Raw genomic sequence first — 25,844 nt, forward strand, 5'->3', positions numbered from 1 at the left:
TCTCCATAGCCAATTCTACCTATTACTATGGCTTTGACCACCATCTGCGAGGTTCAGTTCAGTCACTCAGTCGTGTCCAACTCTTCGTGAACCCATGGACTGCAGCACACCAGGCTTCCCTGCCAATCACCAACTCCCGGAGCTTACTCAAACTGATGTGATGCCATCCAACCATCTCATCCTCTGTCATCCGCTTCTCCTCCTGCCTTCAATCTTTCCCAACATCAGGGTCTTTTCTGATGACTCAGTTCTTCGCATCAGGTGGCCAAAGCATTGGAGTTTCAGCTTCAACATCAGTCCTTCCAATGAATATTCAGGTCTGATTTCCTTTAGGATGGACTGGTTGGATCTCCTTGCAATCCAAGGGACTCTCAAGACTTTTCTTAAACACTACAGTTCAAAAGTGTCAATTCTTCAGCACTCAGCTTTCTTTATAGCCTAACTCTCACATCTATACATGACTACTGGAAAAACCATAGCTTTGACTAGACAGATCTTTGTTGGCAAAGTAATGTCTCTGCTTTTTTAATATGCTGTCTAGGTTGGTCTAGGCTGGTCTAGGTTTTCTTCCAAGGAGTAAGCGTCTTTTAATTTCATGGCTGCAGTCACCATCCACAGTGATTTTGGAGCCCAGAAAAATAAAGTCTGCCACTGTTTCCACTGTTTCTCCATCTATTTGCCATGAAGTGATGGGATAAGATGCCATGACCTTAGTTTTCTGAATGTTGAGTTTTAAGCCAACATTTTCACTCTCCTCTTTCACTCTCATCAAGAGACTCCTTAGTTCTTCTTCGCTTTCTGACGTGCGGGTGGTGTTATCTGCATATCTGAGGTTATTGATATTTTCCCCAGCAATCTTGATTCCAGCTTGTGCTTCATCCAGCCCACCATTTCTCATGATGTACTCTGCATATAAGTTAAATAAGCAGGGACATCTCCCAAATTTATGTCTCCAGTGGATGCCTCTTCTGAGCTCCAGACTAATATATTAAATTGCCTAACTGAATCTTCCCTTGAATGTGCCATGAGCACCTGAATACCAAACGTATCTTCCTGTTTAATGTGCTTCTCATTTTATGGTCTCACGTGAAGTTACTACTATCCACCAGAACTCTTGTCAAAACTGAATATACAATATCATCCTTGACACTTCCTTCTCTATCTCACCACTTCTAATCTATCACTAAGATGTGTCAGTGCTATCTCCTAAATAATTCTCAAATCAATGCAACTGTCTCCATTTTCACTGGCATCAATGTAAATTACTGCTGTAGACTGTTTTGTCTTGACAAAATTCATATGTTGAAGTCCTAACCGAAACCAACCATACATGAAAATGTAATCATATTTGGAGACTGGATCTTTAAAGAAGTAATTAAGTTAAAACAAAGTCACTAGGGTGTCCTTCTAAGAAGAGGAAATCTGAAACACAGACACATATAGAAGGAAATAATGTAAAGACACAGGGAGAAGACAGCTCTATGGACATTTGTCTACAAGTCTTTGGACATATTCTTTCATTTCTCTTGGATTAATAACTAGGGGCATATTGCTAAGTCATATAATACATGTATGTTTAACTTTTTAAGGAAAAGCCAAATTGTTTTCTAAAGTGGTTTTACAATTTTACATTTCCCTTCAGCAGTATATGAGAGTTACAGTTGCTCCATATCCTCACCAACACATGGTATGTTCAGGTCTTTCAACTTTTAGATATGTACTTAAATGACAAAGACCATTTTAACTTTTCACTTTCAAACTGGAAGTTTTTATTTTTTTATTTTTTCTTTCTTATTGCACTAGTTAAGAAAATGTTAAGCAGAAGTAGTGAGAGCACAAAGAATACTTATCCTCCTACCTGATCATTTCTTAACAGTCACTTGTCATTTTTTTATTCCATCTTTATTTCTAAAACCTATGCAGGTATTCTAAGATTCTTTATCAATTAACTCTAACATCTGAAGTCCATAGCGTCCTTCAGAAGTTCTTTAGGCGTCTAAAACCTGTTTTGCATCGTGTTTATTTTTCCTGCTGACTCTCAATCACAGATTCTAGTCTATTTATATGACTGGTGATTTTCAACTATGAGCTCATAGTTGGATGACCTTAACATATGGAGAATTCTGACAGCTAAAACTAGAAATGTCTTACTCTACATAGGATCTGCACTTGCTTTTTGTGAGAGTAGGTACTGTTATCAACCAAGGAACATGTTAGCGACAGTCATAGGTCTCAAGATCTCAGGAGCTTTAATGCAAGGTTCATTCACCCACCATGCTAGAGACCCAGAGCTTAGTGGACTGATCCCATCACTGACATGAACATTTGGCTGCAGAGTAACTTCAGCATTTGCAATGACTTAGAGCTCACACATCTCCACTACAGTTTCAACAACTTTATCTGCTTATGCTTATCTGTATATGTATATGCCCCTCAGAGATTCTCTTACTTTGGCAGGGCCAAAACTGCATTAAAAATTATGCTTTTCTAACATCTAAAATTTGTTTTAGCAGGGAGAGGGCTCTTAAAAATAACTTGTCCTCCATGGAAGCAACCTAGATTTCCACCGGCAGATGAATGGATTAAAAAAAGTTGTGGTACATATACACAATGGAATATTACTCAGCTATTAAAAAGAATGCATTTGAATCAGTTCTAATGAGGTGGATGAAACTGAAGTCTATTATACAGAGCAAAGTAAGTCAGAAAGAAAAGCACCAATAGAGTTTATTAACACATATATATGGAATTTAGAAAGATGGAAATGATGACCCTATATGCAAAACAGCAAAAGAGACACAGATGTGACTTCTGGACTCTGTGGGAGAAGGCAACGGTGAAATGATTTGAGAGAATAGCATTGAAACATGTACATTATCATATGTGAAACAGATCACCAGTCCAGCTTCGATGCATAAGACAGAGTGCTCAGGGCTGGTGCACTGGGATGACTAAGGGATGGGATGGGGAGGGAGGTGGGAGGGAAGGTCAAGATGGGGAACACATGTACACCCATGGCTGATTCATGTGAATGTATGGCTAAAACCACCACAATATTGTAAAGTAATTAGCCTCCAATTAAAATAAATTTTTTAAAAAGTCAAAAAAATAAAATGTATTTATATCATGAAAAAATAAATAAATAAAAAATAACTCATCCTCAAGCTAGTAAAGCAAAACTCTTCTAAACCTTTACAGATAAGAATATTTATTGATAATAAATGACTTAAGACATGTAAATTGGCTTACTGCCACTTGTTTTATTTTAATTAAATTGGGATGTCATTCATAAATAAGTTAAACATTTTGCTCATTTTTCTCTCTAAAAATATTTCATATTTGGGTGTCCTAAAATTTTTTTGAGTCTTAAATGCTATTATCAAATCATTTAATACATTAAAAAGGGCAAAAGAAAACACATTCTTTTTTCATAGTTAAAATCCTTGTTAGTACTACAGCTGCTCAAAATGTTGAATTCATTCCAAATATAGCCTAATTCATTCTACACACATGATTACAAGATTCTGTTCAATGATAAAAAAAAAATGCTGGCTTAGAAAATGAAGGTATCATACAGCTAAACTGGCTTAATTCTGCAGATAAGAATTTGCAACCTGTTTGCTACTGTTTGGATCCTGAATAATTTGTCAATACCTTGGTACACTCACTTTCAAACAAAGTGCTACATATAGTATTGATGAGTATATAGCGATACTAGAACTTTTGAACTTTAAAAGTTTTTAAAAAGTTGCCAAAATTGAATTTTTGATGTCTAATCAACAGTCTAGAAATCTTATTTAAACTGAGAAAACATATCCATTCAACTAACCTTTGGAAACAAAAATAAGTGGAAAAGAGTATTCTCCACAGTTAAATCACATAATTAATATAACTGTAAGTATAAATGTCTTTTCAAATTTATAGAATGAATTGAAATTAACAGGCTAATTTTACAAGTTAACCAGAACATTCATTAAATTAAGCTAGAGCAGAATTAGTTATTTAATTAAGGAAAAGTTTTCAAAAGGCTCTACCTTAACTATATATTCTTAAGATTCGTTATACCTGATATAATTGGCCCAATTTTATTTTAACTCAATATATTTATGCCCTTTTACACTATGATGTATTATTTATAGCATGATGAACGTTTACTGCAAAATGTTCTGAACTAATAAAGCATTCCAGAAACTATGGACAGGTCTATCAACTGAAATCAGATAGCATAGCAAACAACAAAGCACATTTGGCGATATGAACTTCAAAACTAAAAGTTTTCAAAGTAAACCCATTTTTTTTCCTAATAAAATATAAACGATTTAACAGTTCTCACAAGATCTCACAGAAGTGAATGAAGGAAAATCATCATCACTGTTTCTACAACTACAGAATTACTAAATGTTAGATTATAAACTTGTGATTCTCTAGTAAAGTGAGACATGTGATCATGATACATTTACAGTGAATCCTTGCTATTGTCTTATTTAAGGAAGCAACATTTCTTAAATTTCTGACACTCAGCATAAATTAATATACTTGCATATAATGTTACCAGAACTGTCAAAAACAAAAACTGACCATCTTGCACACTGGAGTTCTCTGTTACCATGCACGTGGGAAATTTCTAACCCCTAAATAATTTAACTTTTAAAGTTTAAAAAAGATTGAAATAATAATCAGGATAGCAAATTATTGAGCCAATCTCTGAATTAAGTCTACATTATCTAATTTTCCCTCAGAAAACCTCAGCCCAATGGGTAATATTATCACCCTCATTTGATATCTGACATTCTGAAACATAAGACCTACCCAAGGTTGCATAATCAACAAAGGAAATTTAGTTCTGTCTGATACTAAAGTCCAAGGACCCAGTTCTTAGTCACTGTATTATGCTTCCTTTAATATTCCTTGACTAGATGTTCAGAAAGGTGACCTTTAAATTAAATATATGGCTATCCAAATGATTTTAAAAAAAAAATCTATACTTAATCCAATAAAAATTATTTTAGAATATTTTAAGCTTTTTTTAACCACTTGATCGATTATAAGATAAATTTTAAATAATGAACATGTCAAGGCAGTTCATTTTTCTTCATATAAACCCTTACAAACTTAACTAATCAAGTTTTTCCTATAATCTTTTTAAAATTCATAGGAAATACAAAATAAATCAATGACATACCACTACACACCTACTAAAATAGCTAAAATCCAAAGCACTGACAATATCAAATGCTGATGAAGATGTGGAGCAATAGGAACTTTGTTTCTTTGCTAATAGGTATGTAAAATAACACAGCCACAATGACTGATAGTTCGGCAGTTTCTTACAAAGCGAAAAATATTCTACAATATACAGCATTCATGTGCTTTGGTATTTACTCAAATCAGCTAAAAGTTTATACGCACACAAAAACCTGCACATGAACGTTTATAACAATTTAAATCATAATTGTCAAAAAAATGGAAGCGACAACATGTCCTTCAATAGGTGAATAGGTAAATAAACTAGGTCTACGTACAAAGTAAAATATTATTCAGGGACTAAAAGAAAGGAACAATCAAGCAACAAAGACATGAAGAAATCTTAAATGCATATTACTAGGAGAAACCAGTATGAAAAGGCAACCTACTGTATGATTCCAATTATATGATATTCTATAAAAGATAAAACTTTAAAGACAGAAAAAAGATCAGTGGTTGCCAGGGGTTAAACGAGAAGTGTGGAAAGGATGCAAAGGTGCAGCACTGAGTATTTTTAAGTATACCTTTTTTGTATGATACTATACACCCTCTAGATCATAGAAAAAGCAAAAAACATCTATTTCTGCTTCACTGACCACACTAAAGCCTTTGACTATGTGGATCACAACAAGCTGTGGGAAATTCTTAAAGAAATGGGAACCGCTTTACCTGTCTCTTGAGAAATGTATATGCAGGACAAGAAGCACCAGTTAGAACTGGACATAGAACAATGGATTGGTTCAAAATTGGGGAAGGTATATATCAAGGCTGTATACTGTCACCCTGCTTATTTAATGTACGTACAGAGTACATCATGTGAAATGCCAGGCTGGATGACTCACAAGCTGGAATCAAGACTGCAGGAAGAAATATCAACAACCTCATATATGCAGATGATACCACTTTAATGGCAGAAAGCAAAGAGGAACTAAAGAGCCTCTTGATGAAGGTGAAAGAGAAGAGTGAAAAAGGTGGCTTAAAACTCAACATTAAAAAAACAAGGATCACGTCAACTGGTCCTATCACTTCATGGCAAAATAGATGGGGGAAAAAGTGGAAACACTGATAGATTTTCTTTTCTCTGGCTCCAAAATCACTGTGGATGGTGATGGAAGCCATGAAATTAAACGATGCTTGCTGGGCTTCCCTGGTAGCTCAGTGGTAAAGAATTTGCCTGCCAAAGCAGGAGACACAGGTTCGATCCCTGATCCAGCAAGATCTCACATGCAGTGGGACTTGTGCCACAACTACTAAGCTTGTGCTCTAGAGTCCAGGAGCTTCAACGACTGAAGCCCATGTGCCCTAGAACCCATGCTCCACAACAAGAGAAGCCACTGCAATGAGAAGCTCATGCACTGCAATAGAGTAGCCCCTGCTCACCACAACTAGAGGAAAGCCTGTGCAGCAATAAAGACCTAGCACAGCCTAAAAAATAAAATTATTAAAAAAAAAATGATGCTTGCTCCTTGGAAGAAAAGCTGTGATAAACCTAGACAGCATATTCAAAAGCAGAGACATCACTTATCCAACAAAGGTCTGTAGTCAAAGCTATGGTTTGCCAGTAGTCATGTACAGATGTGAGAGCTGAACCATAAAGAAGGCTGAGCACCAAAGAATTGATCCTTTCAACTACCGTGATGGAGAAGACTCTTAAGAGTCCTTTGGACAGCAAAGAGATCAAACCAGTCAATCCTAAAGGAAATCAATCCTGAATATTCACTGGAAGGATTGATGCTAAAGCTGAAGCTCCAATAATCTGGCCACCTGATACAAACAGCTAACTCACTGGAAAAGACCCTGATGCTGGGAAATACTGAAGGCAAGAGGAAAAGAGGGCAACAGAGAATGAGATGGTTGGATGGCATCACTGACTCAATGGACATGAGTATGAGCAAACACAGGGAGATAGTGAAGAACGGGGAAGTCTGGCGTGCTGCAGCTCTTTCCAGCATGACTTAGCAACTGAACAATGATAGAAGAAAATACAATGAAGAAAAATAACGGTGGAGACAGGAAATTACATATTTGCATAATGCCTTATGCACCCTGCATTGGTGTGGTGCATTTGTTACAACTGATGACTGTGAGGCCAGGAGATTGATAACTGACAGAAGGGAAACTACAAGATGAAAAAATAATACATTAATGTGCTTTATAGGAAAAACTGACAACTGAACAGATCATACCATCTTCAGAGAAGACATTATATGACAGCTTAATAACCACTAATTAAATCTCTCATACACCAAAAATTTTCATCTTAGTCTCTATCAGGACTTTGAAAAGTTTTTAATTAATTAATTTAATTGGAGGCTAACAATATTGTGGTGGTTTTTGCCATATATTGACATGAAATCAGCCACATGTGTACATGTGTCCCCTATTCAGAATCCCCCTCCCACCTCCCTTCCCACCCCATCCCTCTGGGTTGTTCCAGTGCACCAGCTTTGAGTGCCCTGTTTCATGCATCGAACTTGCACTGGTAATCTATTTCACATCATTTGTGTGACAGAAAATGAGAAATTAGATTAGTATATGCAGTTCAGAAATTAGTCTATAAATAGTATCATTTAGCATCTACTCAATAAACAAACATGCAAAGAAAATCTGTGGCTATCAAGAAATGCATTTTCTTTTAGCTATTTGATGTGTAGTCTCTCTGTAAGACAGGAACACGAATAATACTGGCTCATTACCTTCCAGTATTCCTTAATAAAGAGACAAAAATACTTTCATTTAGACATACCTTAACTATTTCTTCAATGAAACAAATGTGAGAGACAGGATCCCTCTTCTTGGCTAATATTTTTTGTAGATGTTGCACCTAAAAGGAAGGAAAAGAGGGAAAACATATATAATTGAGTATTTTCAAATGTAACAAGCATAGAGTACAGGTACTAGAAACAGTAAGGGAAAGGAAAAGGCAATTTTCTAGAGCCCTTACATACTTTATAATTAGTTAAGGAGGTATTTTGAACTTTCAGAGATTTTAAGAAAGCTGCCCAAGATCACACAACTTTGAATAACTAAGAATTAACCCACAGCTCAGCAGGTAGATTCTGCCTGCAATGCAGGAGACACACAAGATGCAGGTTCAACCCCTGGGTCAGGAAGATTCCTGGAGGAGAAAATGGCAACTCAATCCCGTATTCTTGACTGAAACAAAAACTCCCATAGACAGAGGAGCCGCACTATAATCCAAAGGGTTGCAAACAGTCGGATACAACTAAGCACACAGTACGCTAACCCATAATTAATACTATTTTTCACTCTCTCAAATATTTACCTGACCACAAACAGTAAAAATATGATCCACGAGTTTCTCCATATTGGTCCAGAGCGAAGCACGAAAAGCTGCAGTGTTCCCTGGGGTTGGCATGGTAGATCGTCCAGGTCCCCCTGTTTATGAGAGACAAAAAAACAAGCAAAATAAAATGTTTCAAATTTAACAAAATGTATGTTATTATGAAAAGCATATACAGGCAAACAAATGAGAAGTTTCTTTATGAAGAAACAATAATTTATCATGATATAAAAAAGAATCTTAACCTTTTGTTTTTAAGAAAGGAAATAAAATCACGCACATGCACACATACATCCCCCGCACACACACACCCAACAAGGACAATACAGAAAACAGGAATTCCCTGGAGAAGGAATGGCACCCACTCCAGTATTCTTGCTTGGGAAAGCACATGGACAGAGAAGCCTGGCAGGTTAGAGACCAAGGGGTCACAAAGAGTCAGACATGACTGAGTACGCATTCACTAACACTCTCCACAAAAAGAACAAGATACTGCAGTTTAGATATCTCGTTTGTTAAATGAAAATATTAATCTTGACTCTCTAAATTATTAGATAAATGTAACATTCCATAAATATTTTTAATTTGAATATAGGTGATTTATTCTATAATTCTTAATAGCAGTTTTTTCTCCCAATCAGAATAGCTCTCCATTAAAAAATACTCTTAAAGGTAACCTTAAAACCCCTGCAAATTAAGACTATGCTCCCATTTTCTGTAACTTCTCCTGTTTCCTCTTACCTGACATCCCATGAAGGGATATGACATATCTGATTTTCTGCTTAATTTCAGATAATGTCATTTCACTGTTTTCCACTCACAAATTGGTTGAGGCCTTGAGGATCTGAAGTTAAATCAGTAGAAATATATTGGTATTTAATCAAAATAAAGGGAGATCTTAAAGCCACAAAAGCTAGAAAATAAATAAGATTTTTGGATAGCTGTTTTTTTATTTTTGGGGATCTTCTGGCCTTTATCATAAACAGTGAACAAACCAGAGTCTTAAAAGTGTAGAGGAAGAGAAAACTTTTTAGTAAAACAAGCAAGAAGATCACTATCACGGGTGAGAGAGTTTTAAATATAACTTTGCGCCACCAAAGTGATAATAACTTCATAATAACTTCATGAAAATGTGACCAAGGATACTAGCATTGGTATCAGCCTCCAACACATGTAAGTGAAAACTTATCACGTATTTTTGAATCTATTTGAATATGCCCCAGCTCACCATTCTGTCAAAGAAACAAAAACTCAGTAACACTGAAAGAGAACATTTCCCATTCCATGATATTCTACAGGAGCCATGAATTTCTATCATTCAAAAATGTGGGAAACTACCTCTCGTGTTTAGTTCTTCATCATACCAGGTTCTGACGTTCCCTGCTATTTAGAAGCAAGCTTGTTTTATACGTATATACACATACACAAAAATTAATATATGTGTATATGTATAACTGAGTCAACTTGTTATGCATCTGAAACACTGTAAGTCAACTACACTTCAATAAAATATACACATTTATAAAAAGAAACGATCTTGGACACAGGCAGATTCAAGTCACCAGGTATAGTTATAGCCTTCTCAGAAGCTATCTTACTTGAGCTATGTTCTTTATTTGTGCTTGACCTAAAAGTGCAAAGTATAGGGACATTAAGTATGGCACATTAATCAAGTGAGTTTGGTTTCAGGTTATTACCTGCTGAATATGTATATGGTCAGTTTTACTATTCAGTATGTTGCTGGTATGAGGAAGAAGTCCCTTAATGAAGTTATGTAGGAATGAAAGATGCCCTTGCCATTATGTTCTTAGTAGGAATGTTTCCGTATTTGTTCAGACTTCAGTTAAGTTCTATGTACAACTCACATTTACAGTTTCAAAAACGCAGATTTTTCTTTGTATGTTGTCTTCATAAATAAGGAAATAACTTACTAAATCATATAAATTGATATACTATGTGTCTAACAAATGCAGAAAATATTTCTTCCCCCTCCTCCAAAAAAAAAGGAATCAATAAAAATGGTTTCCTAGATGGGGCAGCTGCAGTGGTAGGAAGTAGGACCAGGTGAGAAGAATAGAGACAGAAGCAGTGACTCTCTGTAAATCATACAAATATTTTACATATTTCAAAGTAAATTTAAATTTATAGGAAAGAAAAAAGCAAACTCAAACTAAACACAAACAAATACAGAAACACATAAAACTAATGGTACGTCAAATTAGTAAGATAACCATGCAAAGGAAATTAATTATTTCAAGGAATTTTCAATTATAGCATTCTGATTTTAATAAGATACATTTTACGGGCAAAAAGAGTCGCACATATATTTGCTTAACAGATGTGTTGCTTCATTGATCGCTGAGGAAGGCTTTCTTTTCTCTCTTGCTGTTCTTTGGAACTCTGCATTCAGATGCTTATCTTTCCTTTCCTCCTTTGCTTTTCGCTTCTCTTCTTTTCACAGCTATTGGTAAGGCCTCCTCAAACAGCCATTTTGCTTTTTTGCATTTCTTTTTCTTGAGGATGGTCTTGATACCTGTCTCCTGTACAATGTCATGAACCTCCATCCATAATTCATCAGGCACTGTGTATATCAGATCTAGTCCTTTAAATCTATTTCTCACTTCCACCGTATAATCATAAGGGATTTGATTTAGGTCATACCTGAATGGTCTAGCTGTTTTCCCCACTTTCTTCAATTTAAGTCTGAATATGGTAATAAGGCAAATTTGGAAAACTCAGCAATGGCCACAGGACTGGAAAAGGTCAGTCTTCATTCCAATCCCAAAGAAAGGCAATGCCAAGGAATGCTCAAACTACCACACAATTGCACTCATCTCACATGCTAGTAAAGTCATGCTCAAAATTCTCCAAGCCAGACTACAGCAATATGTGAACCGTGAACCTCCAGATGTTCAAGCAGGTTTTAGAAAAGGCAGAGGAACCAGAGATCAAATTGCCAACATCTGCTGGATCATGGAGAAAGCAAGAGAGTTCCAGAAAAACATCTATTTCTGCTTCATTGACTATGCCAAAGCCTTTGACTGTGTGGATCACAATAAACTGTGGAACATTCTGAAAGAGATGGGAATCCCAGACCACCTGACCTGCCTCTTGAGAAACCTCTATGAAGGTCAGGAAGCAACAGTTAGAACTGTACATGGAACAACAGACTGGTTCCAAAGAGGAAAAGGAGTACGTCAAGGTTGTATATTGTCACCCTGCTTATATAACTTATATGTAGAGTACATCATGAGGAACGCTGGGCTGGAAGAAGCACAAGCTGGAATTAAGATTGCCGGGAGAAATATCAATAACCTCAGATATGCAGATGACACCACCCTATGGCAGAAAGTGAAGAGGAACTCAAAAGCCTCTTGATGAAAGTGAAAGAAGAGAGTGAAAAGGTTGGCTTGAAGCTCAACATTCAGAAAACTAAGATCATGGCATCTGGTCCTATCACTTTATGGCAAACAGATGGGAAAAATGTGGAAACAGTGTCAGATTAGAGGTCTTTCCTACTGCTGCTCAGTAAAGGAGAGAGATAAGACAACTCCTCTCCAGAAATGAACATGTCTGAGACTCAAATTCTGATCTCTATGCAACAATCCTCAAAGAATTCAAGGCTTATTGAATAAAAAAAATGATTCTGTACCTAGAGCTGTGAAAATAGAAGGTCAACCTCAAGCACAATAGACTACAGAGTAAAAAAGTGTTTAAAGACCAATGGAGATTAGGAAGCTTCCACAAAACAAATCTGAGAGTATCTGGTAAGACAAAATAATACCAGTGATAATAGTTTCTAAAATATTGATTTAAAAAATATTCCCTGAGCTCAGAGTTAAAAACTCAAATGTTTAAAAAGGGTGGGAACTGCTGTTTACAGAAGACTGTCAGTTAATAAGTGCAAAAGAAATGATAATGTTAGGGGAAAAAAAATCACTATTTTGCAACTACCAACTAGTAAAATAATGAAATGAGGGAATGATTATCGGTGGGTAAAATGTTATGGGGAACAGGATATTTCACATGATGCAAAGTATGCACCCAAAGTTACTTACTAATTACTAAGAAAAGAGTACTTTTACAAGCAGCAATCTGGCATATACTATAATAACAAACAGGCAACAATGAGATAGACTGACATAATTTTGGTGTTTCCAGATATGATGTAATGGGAAATACACATCATTTTACCAGATTTTTTACCTTGAATCTAATAATGAAGAAAAAATCAGATAAATTCTGAGTGTGGGGTTTGCTGAACATGTTAATGCCATAAAAGATAAAAAAGATAACTGCTTTTTTTTTATGATTAAAGCAGAGTAGAAACAAGACAACCAATGGAATAGCATAATGGCTAATTGGTTCCAGTTGGGAGGGGAAACAGCCATAAAGAATATTTTATGGAAATAACTTGAAAATACTGAATGTGGATTACATGAAAAATAATATTAATGTATCAGTGTGAAATTTCTTGAGGCTGATGCCTAAGAATATTACTGGATATGATATACACGCAGAGCTCTTTGCACATGTTAGAATGTTTCAACATAAAATGAGGATTTTAACCTCAAAGTGAAAAGTACACATTTCAATTCAAGTTAAGGTTAAAGACTAGCTAGTACAAGAGCCCATCAATGGTTAAAGTCTATCGTACTTTTATAGAGGGCTGCTGCTGCTGCTGCTAAGTCACTTCAGTCGTGTCCGATTCTGTGTGACCCCATAGACGGAAGCCCACCAGGCTCCCCCTTCCCTGGGATTCTCCAGGCAAGAACACTGAAGTGGGTTGCCATTTCCTTCTCCAATGTGTGAAAGTGAAAAGTGAAAGTGAAGTCGCTCAGTCGTGTCTGACCCCTAGCGACCCCATGGAGTGCAGCCCACCAGGCTCCTCCATCCATGGGATCCTCCAGGCAAGAGTACTGGAGTGGCTTGCCATTGCCTTCTCCGTTTATAGAGGGCAAGAATCAAGAAAACCAGAGGCTATGTTAGTAAGCTTTTCACTCTAGTTTCTCAACAATTCCAAGTTTAGAAAAGAACTACATGCTCTTTTTTTTTTTCTTCTTTGCCTTGCCCTGTGACTTGTGAGATCTCAGTTCCCTGAACAGGGATTGAACCCGGGCCCCAGCAATGAAACTTCTAAGTCCTAATCACTAGACCACCAGGAAATTACCTATATGCTCCTTTAGTAAAGAGAGGTTATTATTTTTTTACTTTGATAATAGTGGAAAGCAGTAACAAAGAGAAACATTTAGGAGTTTAAAATTATGAATACTACTGTTCAAAATCTAGGTCTAATTAATTTTTCAAATTATTTGCAATGCTGTACAAAGAATATTAAGCAAAAGTGTACATGAACTGGAGAGGTAATACTGAGACAATATGCAATTATCTTGGATGTTACACAAAGAATGAACTTGTAACAGTGAGGAAAAGGCATGCAGTACATTTGTAAAAATTAGAAAATATTAATCAAATTACTGGAGTATGTATAGCTTTGTTTTATTATAAAGAATGATGGAATGCATCAACCCACTACTCTTACAATAGGTAAGAGCAGAAACACAAAAAGGTATTATTTTCTGCTAGCAATTATTTGGAAGAACTGAGGCACCAAAAAAAACTAAGATCACAGTCATTGGTTCTATTAGTCCCAGTGGCTTCATTTTTCTTGTTTATAGTTTATTACTTAAGGACTTTTATTCTCATACACTAAATGCATCTTGCTGAAGAAATAAACATAATAAAAAATAATCAACTAAACATAGAACAACTGTATAAAGGGAGCAAGAATAACTAAAACAAAAAACTGATGCCATTATCCACTAGCTTCGTGAACCTCAAAAAACAAAATTAAGTGTTTTAAACTAAGCTTTGTTAATGTGATATAAGAAACAAGTACTCAAAGAAACAGTACTTGAGTAACTTTTAGTTAATGGAATAAAATCATTTTCTTGCCTTTGTCCCTTAAAGGGCAATGGAAAAAAGAAAAAAATGTAGAAAAAAATATCAATTTCAAAGAAACAAAGAAACCAATTAAAAATTTCAAACTTTAGATTATGAAGCATATATGCCAAATGCTACAGATAAATCAAAATGAACAAGGAAGCAGATAGCTGACATCCTAGATCATTAGCAAGGAACAATCTGCTCCTAAAATCAACTGTAAGAATATAGATAAGCTATCCACTGATGACCAACCTAGATAGTATATTAAAAAGCAGAGACATTACTTTGACAACCAAGGTCCGTCTAGTCAAGGCTATGGTTTTTCCAGTGGTCATGTATGGATGTGAGAGTTGGACTGTGAAGAAAGCTGATCACCGAAGAATTTATGCTTTTGAACTGTGGTGCTGGAGAAGACTCTTGAGAGTCCCTTGGACTGCAAGGAGATCCAACCAGTCCATTCTAAGGGAGATCAGTCCTGGGTGTTCATTGGAAGGACTGATGCTAAAGCTTAAACTCCAATACTTTGGCTACCTTATGCCAAGTGTTGATTCACTGGAAAAGACTCTGATGCTGGGAAGGATTGGGGGCAGGAGGAGAAGGGGACAACAGAGAATGAGATGGCTGGATGGCATCACCAACTCGATGGACATGAGTTTGAGTGAACTCCGGGAGTTGGTGATGGACAGGGAGGCCTGGCGTGCTGTGATTCATGGGGTCGCGAAGAGTCAGACATGACTGAGTGACTGAACTGAACTGATTCTTTGCTTAGAGCGGAAAGGGACAGACATAGATGGGCCAGTAGAGAAGTCAGAAAAATGTTCAATGTTGCACAATAGGGAAGAGAGAAAAGCAGAAGGAAAAACCATTATAAAATGACATTTACAGTGTATGAGAATTATGCATGAAGCAGGGCACCCAAAGCCAGTGTTCTGGGACAACATAGAGGGATAGGGTTGGGAGGGACGTGGGAGAGCGGTTCAGATGGCGGGGACAGATGTATACCTGTGGCCAGTTCATGTTGATACATGGCAAAAACCATCACAATGGAGCAATTATCCTCCAATTAATTAATTAATTAAAAAGAAGTAGCCCTCTAGCATAAGAAAACTGAGCTATTTAAAATTCTAAAAGATGATACTGCTAAAGTACTGTACTCTATTTGTCAGCAAATTTGGAATATTTAGCAGTGGCCACAGGACTGGAAAAGGTCAGTTTTCATTCCAATCCCAAACAAGAGCAATGCCAAAGAATGTTCTAACTACCATACAATTGCCCTCCTTTCACATGCTATGCTCAAAATCCTCCAAGTTAGGATTCAGCAGCACATGAACCGAAATCTTCCAGATGTACAAGCTGGGTTCTGAAGAGGCAGAGGAACCAGAGATCAAATTGACAACATTTGTTGGAACATGGAGAAAGCAAGGGAATTCCAGAAAAACAACTACTTCTGATTCACTGACTTCATGAAATGCTGACTGTGTGGATCACAACAAACTGCAGAAAATTCTTAAAGAGGTGGAAATACCAGACACTTTACCTGTCTCCTCAGAAATCTGTATGTGGGTGAAGAAGCAACAGTTAGAAATAGACATGGAACGATGCATTAGTTCAAAATTGGGGAAGGAGTAAATACAAGGCTGTATACTGTCACTCTGCTCATTTAACTTACATGCAGAGTACATTATGCAAAGTGCCAGGCTGGACGAATCACAAGCTGGAATCAAGATTGTCAGGAAAAATATCAACAACCTCAGATATGCAGATGATATCACTCGAATAGCAGAAAGTGAAGAGGAACTAAAGAGCTTCTTGATAAGGGTGACAGAGGAGAGTACCAAAGCGGGCTTAAAGTTCAACATTAAAAAAACTAAGATCATGGCATCCGGTCCCATTAGTAAGTCAATAAGCGTTACTCATTCAGTCATATCCGACTCTTTGCAATCCTATGGACTGTAGTCTACCAGGGTCCTCTGTCCATGGGATTTCCCAGGCAGGATTTCCATTCTATTCTCCAGGGGATTTTCCCAGCCAAGGGATCAAACCCAGGTCTCCTGCATTGCAGGTAGATTCTTTCCCATCTAAGCCACCAAGAAAGCCCTGATCCCATCACTTCATGGCAAAAAGATGAGGAAAAAGTGAAAGCAGTAACAGATTTTCTTTTCCTGGGCTCCAAAATCACGTTGGACAGTGACTGTAACCATGAAATTAAAAGACGCTTGCTCCTTGGAAGTAAAGCTATGATACATCTAGCAAGCATATTAAAAAGCAGAGACATCACTTTGCTGACAAAGGTCTGTATAGTTAAAGCTATGGTTTTTCCAGTAATCATGTACAGATATGAGAGTTGGATCATGAAGGCTTAGTGCTGAAGAACTGACACTTTTGAATTATGACTGGAGAAGACTCTTGAGAGTCCCCTGGACTGCAAGGAGACCAAACCAATCAAAGGAAATCAATCCTGAATATTAATTGGAAAGACTACTGCTGAAGCTCTAATAATTTGGCCACATGATGTGAAGAGCTGATCACTTGAAAAGATCCTGATGCTGGGAAAAAATGAAGACAAAAGGACAAGGAGGCAGCAGAGGATGAGATGGTTAAATAGCATCACAGACTTAATGGACACAAATCTGAGCAAACTAGGTATAAATAAACCTAACAAAATATGGACAAAAACTATATGAGGAAAACTACAGAACTTTGATGATAAAAATCAAAGAGGAACTAAATATATGGAGAGATATTCCATGTTCATAGACAGAAGAATCAATATTGTGAAGATGTCAGTTCTTTCCAATTGGATCTATAGATTCAATACAATCAAAATCCGAATTCTAGAAAAAAATTTTTCTTCTATCAACAAACTGATTCCAAAGTTTATATAGAGAGGAAAAAGAATCAGAACATTAACACAGTACTGAAGAAAAAGAACAAAGTTGGAAGACTGACTAGCCAACTTCAAGACATTCTATAAAGCTTCAGTAATCAACACAATGAGGTAGTATTGGCAAAAGAAGAGACAAATAGATCAACGGAACAGAATAGTCAGTTCACAAATACAACCACATAAATACAGTCAAATGCCCTTTTATAAAAAAGCAAAGGCAATAAATTTGGCAAAGGCAGAATCTTCAACAAATGATGTTGGAATAACTGGATAACTGCATGCAAAAAAATGAATCTAGACACAAACTAAGATCATGGCATCCAGTCCTATCACTTTATGGCAAACAGGTGGGAAAAATGTGGAAACAGTGTCAGATTTCATTTTCTTGGGCTCCAAAATCAATGCAAACAGTGACTGCAGTCACAAAAGATACCTGATCCTTAGGAAGAAAAGCTATGACAAAACTAGACAGCGTATTAAAAAGCACTTTGCTGACAAAGCTTCACATAGTCAAAGCTATGGTTTTTCTAGTAGTTACCTATGGCTGTGAGAGAGTTAGACCATAAGGAAGGCTGAGTGCCGAACACTTGATGCTTTCAACTGTGGTACTGGAGAAGACTCTTGAGAGTCCCTTGGACAGCAAAGAGATCACACCAGTCAATCCTAAAGGAAATCAATCCTGAATATTCATTGGAAGGCTGATGCTGAAGCTGAAATTCCAATACTTTGGCCACCTGATATAAAGAGCGAGCTGACTCACTGGAAAAGACCCTGATGCTGGGAAAGACTGAGGGCAAGAGGAAAAGAGGGCAACAGAGGATGAGATGGTTGGATGGCATCACTGACTCAATGGACATAAGTTTCAGCAAACTCAGGGAGATAGTGAAGAACAGAAAACCCTGGCATGCTGCAATTCATAGGCTCGCAAAAAGCTGGACATGACTTAGCGACTCAACAACAAGACGACACAGACCTCACATACCTCACCAAAATTAACTCAAAATGGATCACAGACCTAAAAGTAAAAATATAAAACTGTAACATGCCTAGGAGATAACATATGAGAAGACCCAGATGACCTTGGGTATGGCAATGACTTTCTAGATAAAATACCAAAGACATGATATGAAAGAAATAACTGATAAGCTGGACTTCATTAAAAACTTCTGTTTTGGAAGAGACAAATAATCAAATCTGATTTTTCATATAAGGATGCTGAGAACTGATAAATTTATTACCATAAATATTATATAATAGTATAATTAATAAATAAGCTGGCTTATTCACTTTCCAATGAAGGAAAGACTGTTTTCATTGTTTAACTATTATGAATAATAGTAAAATAAAAATTCTTATACATATGTGACAGTTTCTTTAGGGTATACTCTTACAAAGGCAATTATAAGATCATAAGGCATACCCATTTTTAACCTTATTGATCAGTACGATAAAACTGAATAAAGTGGTTGAAACATTTTCTTCTACTACAATCAGAGTATAAGAGTTTCTGCTCTCCTTGGATATTTAGTTCTGGTCTTAGATTTTGCCAATCTCACAGAGAAATAGAATCTTGAATCATTTGTATTTCTCTAATATTTAGTTCACATCCTCTAAAAAGAGGCTAAACATCTTTTCATGTTTATTGGATGTGTTCTTCTGTGATTTGCCTATTTATATTCATTATCTATTTTCAACTGAGTTATTTATCTTTTTCTTAGTGGATTACAAACTTTCAGGTAGATCCTGGGTAGCACATTTTCCCATGTAATTATAATAATGTTATTTTTTAAATTTTGAAACAATCTTAAACATACAAAAATTTAAAGCTATAGTAAAAATTTTTTTCTTGAGTCATTAGGGAATAAGTTACTGACACGATGCACTATCACCCCTGAAGGCTTTAATATGTATTTCCAACAGAAATGACATTGCCGTACATAATCTCAATATAACCAACAAGATTAGGCAATTAACATTAACCCTGCCAATGTAATATCTTTAAAAATAACAGTAATTATTATTTTAAAAACAACAAAGAATAGGATTTCTACACTAAATCATGGTATTCTCTCCTCAACAGATGACAATAAGGCTTGAAAATGCTTCATTCTTTCCAAAAAGGGGAGCATACATTAGGACAGACAACAGGTGAATAATTGCTTTCATTTTTTTCCCCCCATTCTTGACAACACAATAGAGAATGAGATTAAACTCCTTCTGGAAATTTATTTATTTTTTCCTTCTGGAAATTTAAACATTAGATCAAACTTTCTGAGAATAATTGCTGGGAAAAGCTGAGAGGGAAATCTCCTCTGGCAATTTCTTTTCAAAGCTGTCCTCCTGGGATGGTCTTAATACAGACCTATTCAGAGGCTAGGGCTAACCTTTAAAATCCCTTTAAGATCAAAGATTCTTTTATCTCTTTTTATCTTGTACAAATTATTTATGAGGGACATACTCTGTTATTTAAAGTTATGTTTATATAGCAAACATAAAAACAATAATCGATGGCTGAAAATGTTTTAGTATTAGCTCTGCATCAAGAACTGTTATTAAGTTTACATGGACAACTCTATGATATTAGAGTATCCTGTTCAATACAAAAATGGGAAGAGGAGAAAACTTTTTCAATAGGCATTAAAAAACACTCTGGGGAATTTTTTCAATAGTCGGAATAAAATACGGCAGTAAAACTGAAGAAAGAAATGGAGTCAAGACAGATTTGTTTGTCTTTAAGTAGAAGAAAATAAACAGCATGATTGTATGTGATGGGAAAGATATACAATAAAAAACTGATGATGTGGTAGAGAGAAGGGATCTATGGAAGCAATGCCTTTCTTTGAGTGATGGGATCTAAGGCAAAAGTAGAGTATTTGCCTCTGTTAGGAGCAAGTACAGTTCATCCATATTAACAGGAAAGACAAAAGACTTTATGGAGAGAAATGCAAAATTAAGGTTGCTTAGGAAAATGAGAGGCACCCAGAACATGCAATCTCTCCTCTCTATGAAGTGTGTTATATTCCTGAATGTCACCATCAGGCATGGTTTTGCAGGAAAAGGGTTGGGGACTGCTGTCTTGAATCTACCTGCTTGGGTTTTCCTTAGATTTTGCTATGTTCCCAAAGCTTTATCAGCATTTATCTATCTCCACACTTAGCTGTTATTGCTCCTGAGTACCAGAATTAGAGATTGTATTTTCTTAAAAAATATTTTCTGCCTCAATAAGAAGTACATGTGAGGATAAGGATTTCAGAAAGAAAAACATGTTCCTTTTTTTCCCTTGCATCTGTTTCCTCTGAACTAAATAAAGCCACAGTTTATAGTTTTTATCTAGAAGTTCTGAATATACCAATTGGCCAGTTCAACTCACTGATTAGACAAAAGTTATAAATAAATTCTAAAACAAAATTTCTTCTCTCATTTTCTGTCTACTAAAAAGTGAGTCATTAGATTACTTTGAAACTTGAATGCTTCACATACTATTCAAAGGACTTTTCAGTTATAAATAAATAAATGAAGCTAAATATAAACCACATCCATACCTCTCACAGATGACTGGGAAGGCTGAGTCAAAACTTTGATATCTAATGCACTGTTGATATTTTCTTCTATTGCAGCACAATATCCATCCACAACATTGGTAATAGTGTCCTTCAAAGTTCCAAGATTATGGAAAACCTGAAGAGCTGTTCCGACCTGGGTTGGATTCTTTAAAAAGGTGGTGGTGGAGTGGGGTGGGAAAATATATAAATAGGAAAAGAAACAAAATAAATATAAATCTACAAATCTAAGAGGTACTTGAGCAGGTACTATAATATTTTTAAAATTATTACAAACAAGAACAAAAATAATGCATTTGGAACAAGTATTATTTTTAGTCATTAATTATTTCATAAAAGACAAAGTTAAATACCATGTGTATGATTTCCTCCCTTTCCCTTTTCCTCCTCCTTTAAAGGATAATCACAAAATAAAGACTCTGTTATATTACCATCAATTCAATACTCTGAAATTTACCATCAATCTCTATGGAGAGAGCCACATAGAACTAACAACCCTATATTTGTTTAGAAAGAAATAAATTGTGCATAGTAAACTGTGGGCTGAGCCTTGTGAACTGGTTCATTGTGTTGTCTTCCTTCATTCATTCACCGAAACTATGAGCATATATAGAGAGAGTGCCCACTATGGGGTCTATCTTGCTTCTATCTGCTAGAACTATAGTAGTAAATAAAACCAGTTGAGTTTTGGTCCTTATGGAACTTATATTTACTGAGAAATACATAAACAATAAATATAAGAGAGTATCAGGAGAGCAATGTCATTTTATAGCATTATAAATGCTATAAAAAAGAAAGCAGGGAATAAAAATAGAGAATGATGTGTGTTATTATAGAGGGAAGAGTCAGAGAATGCATCTCAAAGGTAGTATTTAAACAGAGATCAACATCTGGAAAATATGGGGAAATACACATCTGGGCAGGGGTATCAACAAAAGAACTGAGGTGGAAAAGTGCTTGGTAGCTAGTGAAAGAACAATCAGGCCACGGTGGTGGCTGGAGCAGACAGGGGGAAGCAACAAGGCAGAAGTAGAAACACTACCAGTGAGTAGATTCAGTCCACAGTGATGTAAATAAGCTGCTGGATTTGTCATTAAGTAAATGACTGAACTAACAAGGTAGATCTACAATAACATAGTTATAGGTCCAAATAACTGAAACTCCTCTTTCATTTATGACTCAGCATCTGTCATTAAAGGCACACAGTTAAAAAGTGAGATTATTTCATTAACATTTTCTTGACTGTTGATTATAAATAACACAAAATGTTATTTCTGAAGTCTACTGGCAATAGTAAGAGTACGCGGCACACACACCCTCAGCAGCAGGGTAGGATCAGCTTAGAGACAAGATCAGGAAACATGGTTGGTGAACACCCATTTTAGATTGTTTTTTAATAAAACAAGAAAATGTAGCAAATGGACACTGTTTCATATTAAAACATGTTTTTGCTTTTAGTAGATATCAAGAATGAAAATTAGGCAGCTGTAAAGACATTTCCCTTATCACTATTCAAAAGTCTATATAATCTAAGAAAGCACTACCTGACCAATTTCAAAGAATATCTTCACCTTAAAAACTAGAATATATATACATAACATTATATTTATTGCCTTTATTATCCTCAAAGGATCCAAAATCACAATTTCTCAACATACAGGTTTTCAGTAGCTTACAATAATTATGTAACTTCAATAGCTTACAAAGAATATACATTGAAAGTTATATGCATATGTTAACTGAAAACATTTGGAGTCTTACTTTACTTGAGAGATCTAGTCAAAATTGATCAGTCTTCTTAAGTTTCTACTCCAAAAATTAACTAACAAAAACTTTTAAAACAGTAACATGTACAGGGCAATATTAAAGAAACATCCAGTATCAGAATAAGTTCAGTTCAGTTCAGTCGCTCAGTTGTGCCCAACTCTTTGCGACCCGATGAATCACAGCACGCCAGGCCTCCCTGTCCATCACCAGCTCCCAGAGTTCAGAATGGTTATCATCAAAAAGACAACAAATAAGTGTTGGCAAGGATATGGAAAAAGGGGAACCTTCATTCACTGTTGTTGAGAATGTAAATTAGTGCAGCGACTATGAAAAACACTATGGGGGTTCCTCAAAAAATTATGTTAGTAACTCTGAGGAACTCAGCTCTCCCCTCTGTATCCTGAATTCATAAATTTTAAAATGATGAGGACAGATAGATTTCCAAAGCTGGCTGAAGTTCCTTTTTTTTTTTTTTAATAAAAATGTAGCCAACAAGATCCCAACTCTAAAATTCTGATTCAGCTGGATCAGACTGAGGCCTGGTTATTATATTTTAAAGCCCTTCAGATGCAGCCACCTGGGAACCACCATTTGGAAACCACTTGACTAGACGACTCTGCCAGACTTTGAAAAATCAGAATCATTTGTTCATGTGAAAGACAGGATTTTCTGGTAAAAAGAACCAAATACACAGAGAAATGACAGAGGAAAATTACAGAGTATGCTTAAGGAGTGGTATATAGATTTTACTGCCAGAAGTTCTGCATATGTGGGGGGAGAAAAAAGATAACCTTGAATAGGCAAATAAGGGTCTGGCCACTGACAACCTTGCACTGCATTCTGTGAAATTTCTATTTAATATTACTGGTAACAGAAAAATGATTCATGTAATAAAATTATCATAATCTAAGATGTTTGAGAAAATAAAAATAATTACATCAGCTCTGGCAACAATTTTAAAAAAGAAAAGAAGGGAAAATAGCTTGGATTAGGTAGTTGCAATTAAAAACAAAGAACAGGACAGACAGGAGAGATTCTGAAATACTGAAAAGAAACTGTCTACTGACTGACTATGATGGACAAGAAGGAAGGAAGGGTCCGCCATATATGGAAGTTTCTTCAAGTGTGGGGGCCTGAAAGGACAAAAAAAGAAAAAAGAAAATCAAAAGAAGGAGATCATTTGGGCAAGTGGGTGGAGGAGTGGTGGGATGAGAGGGTGAACGGCTGTTGTTAATGAAGTGCTCACTGTGAGACATGCGGAGTCTCGGGTGCCAACGGGGCGTTCTCAGTTGGCGATGAGAACACTTTTGAACTGGATAATCATAGGAACCTAGACTGAGTAGCAAGCTAAACTGATGTAATAAATAATAAAATACAGAATGTTGGAAACTTTTAATCACAAAGGGAATAAAGAACAGAATTGGTGAGAGTGAGAGAACAGAAATGGGGTGACAGAATAATCAGAGTAACTACTGGAACATGAGAAAAACTGGAAATGAAACCATTTTGTCTAGCTCTGATTCCAGCAGAGAATACCTCCTAAACATAATAAACATTAGTGTTCTTTTCCCATCATCCTCTCTCATCACAGACAAATACCACATATTCTGACCAGCAGATTTTTCGGGTCCTTATTAGTAATAAACACCAGGCTTTCAGTACCCTCATCTGTAAAATGAGGGGACTGGACTAGATGAATTCTAGTACCTTGCCAACACTAACATATGATTGTACTACCATTCAGTGTATATCATTTACTCGTGCTAGCACTGTGCAAGGTACTGGGGATTTAAAAAAACTGAAGCAAATACTGTACCGTCTGACCTTTCAATATCTATGGTCTGATGGGCAACAAAGACAATTAAAGCAGCAATTAGAAAGTACTACGATAAATTAGAGGAGAAATGGATAGTTTAATAGGAGAGGTGATTAACTCAGAATTGGGGATGGAAAGAGGGACAGAGTCAGGAAATTCTCCTTAAAGGAAGAAGGCCCAGCCAAGACCCAAAGTGAAGTTGTCATGGGAAGGTGTTGGGAGCCGGAGATAAGGAAGGGTCAAAGATTTACAGAAGTAGTAAGGAAAACAAAAGGAAAATCACTCCAAGCAGAAGAACAGCACAAACAAAAGCCTGTGAATGAGCACATGTGAAAATTAAATCGACTAATATAATATCTAATAGGTAAGAGAACTACACAAATACCTAAACCAATGCAGGTGCCCCTATCAGTCAATCTCAAACTTTTTGTAAATATAAAAGAACTACCTGAGGGAGCTTGTTAACTAAAAATGGACACATAAGGAAGACCTGGGATTGCTGGTAAGTTTTCATTTGTTTAATCTGAATGCTGGTTATGTACATTTGTTCGCTTTGTGAAAAATTCATTGAGCTGTACTCTTATGAGGTATGTACTTTTCTGTTTTCACCATACAGTCTAAAATAAGAGGCTTAAGAGCATCAGGGAAAAAATGCACATGCTTGCAACCCAAGCGTCCACTGAATGGATGAAGAAAATGTGTTATTCAGATAATGAAATATTATTCAGTTTTAAAAAGAAATCCTGTCACATGATACAACATGGGTGAACATATCATGCTATGCAAAATAAACCAGTCACAAAAATATACTGTGTGGCTACATACTATAAATATTATTTACATATTATTTATATGAAGACTGTACATATACAGACAAATTCATAGAGACAGTAGAGCAGTGGTTGCCAGGGACTCAGGGATAGAGAGGGCTAAGAATTGTTCAATAGACAGGTTTCAGTCCAGTGAGACTTCTGGAGACTGGATGTGTGATGTGAATTAATATGAACATACCTAATGCTACTCCCTGGTGGCTTAGAGGTTAAAGCGTCTGCCTGCAATGCAGGAGACCCGGATTCAATCCCTGGGTCGGGAAGATCCCCTGGAGAAGGAAATGGCAACCCACTCCAGTATTCTTGCCTGGAGAATCCCATGGAGGGAGGAGCCTCGTAAGCGACAGTCCACGGGGTTGCAAAGAGTCGGATATGACTGAGCTACTTCACTTTCACTGCTACTGAATGGTAATGGTGATCAATTTCATATTAGGTGTATTTCATCGGAATTTAAAAACGCATATGCTTGGATCTCAACTTCAGATACACT

The 25,844-nt window shown here is 36.3% G+C and overlaps 1 protein-coding gene across 1 annotated transcript in view; it reads right to left on the bottom strand.

Annotated features, from left to right (window-relative positions):
• The window catches only part of COG5 (component of oligomeric golgi complex 5), a 287,797-nt gene that overhangs the window by 116,794 nt on the left and 145,159 nt on the right, over nucleotides 1-25,844 (bottom strand). Inside the window, exons 8-10 of the mRNA XM_088834301.1 lie at nucleotides 20,924-21,089; nucleotides 8,531-8,643; nucleotides 7,991-8,068 (exon numbers count right to left, since the gene is read on the bottom strand). Coding sequence (XP_088690427.1) covers nucleotides 7,991-8,068; nucleotides 8,531-8,643; nucleotides 20,924-21,089 — 357 coding nt within the window. The remainder of the gene's footprint in view (nucleotides 1-7,990; nucleotides 8,069-8,530; nucleotides 8,644-20,923; nucleotides 21,090-25,844) is intronic.

The sequence above is a fragment of the Moschus berezovskii genome, chromosome 3, assembly GCF_049115385.1.
Source record: "Moschus berezovskii isolate FMDL1 chromosome 3, NW_MosBer_1.0, whole genome shotgun sequence".
NCBI classification, from domain to species: Eukaryota; Metazoa; Chordata; class Mammalia; order Artiodactyla; family Moschidae; genus Moschus; species Moschus berezovskii.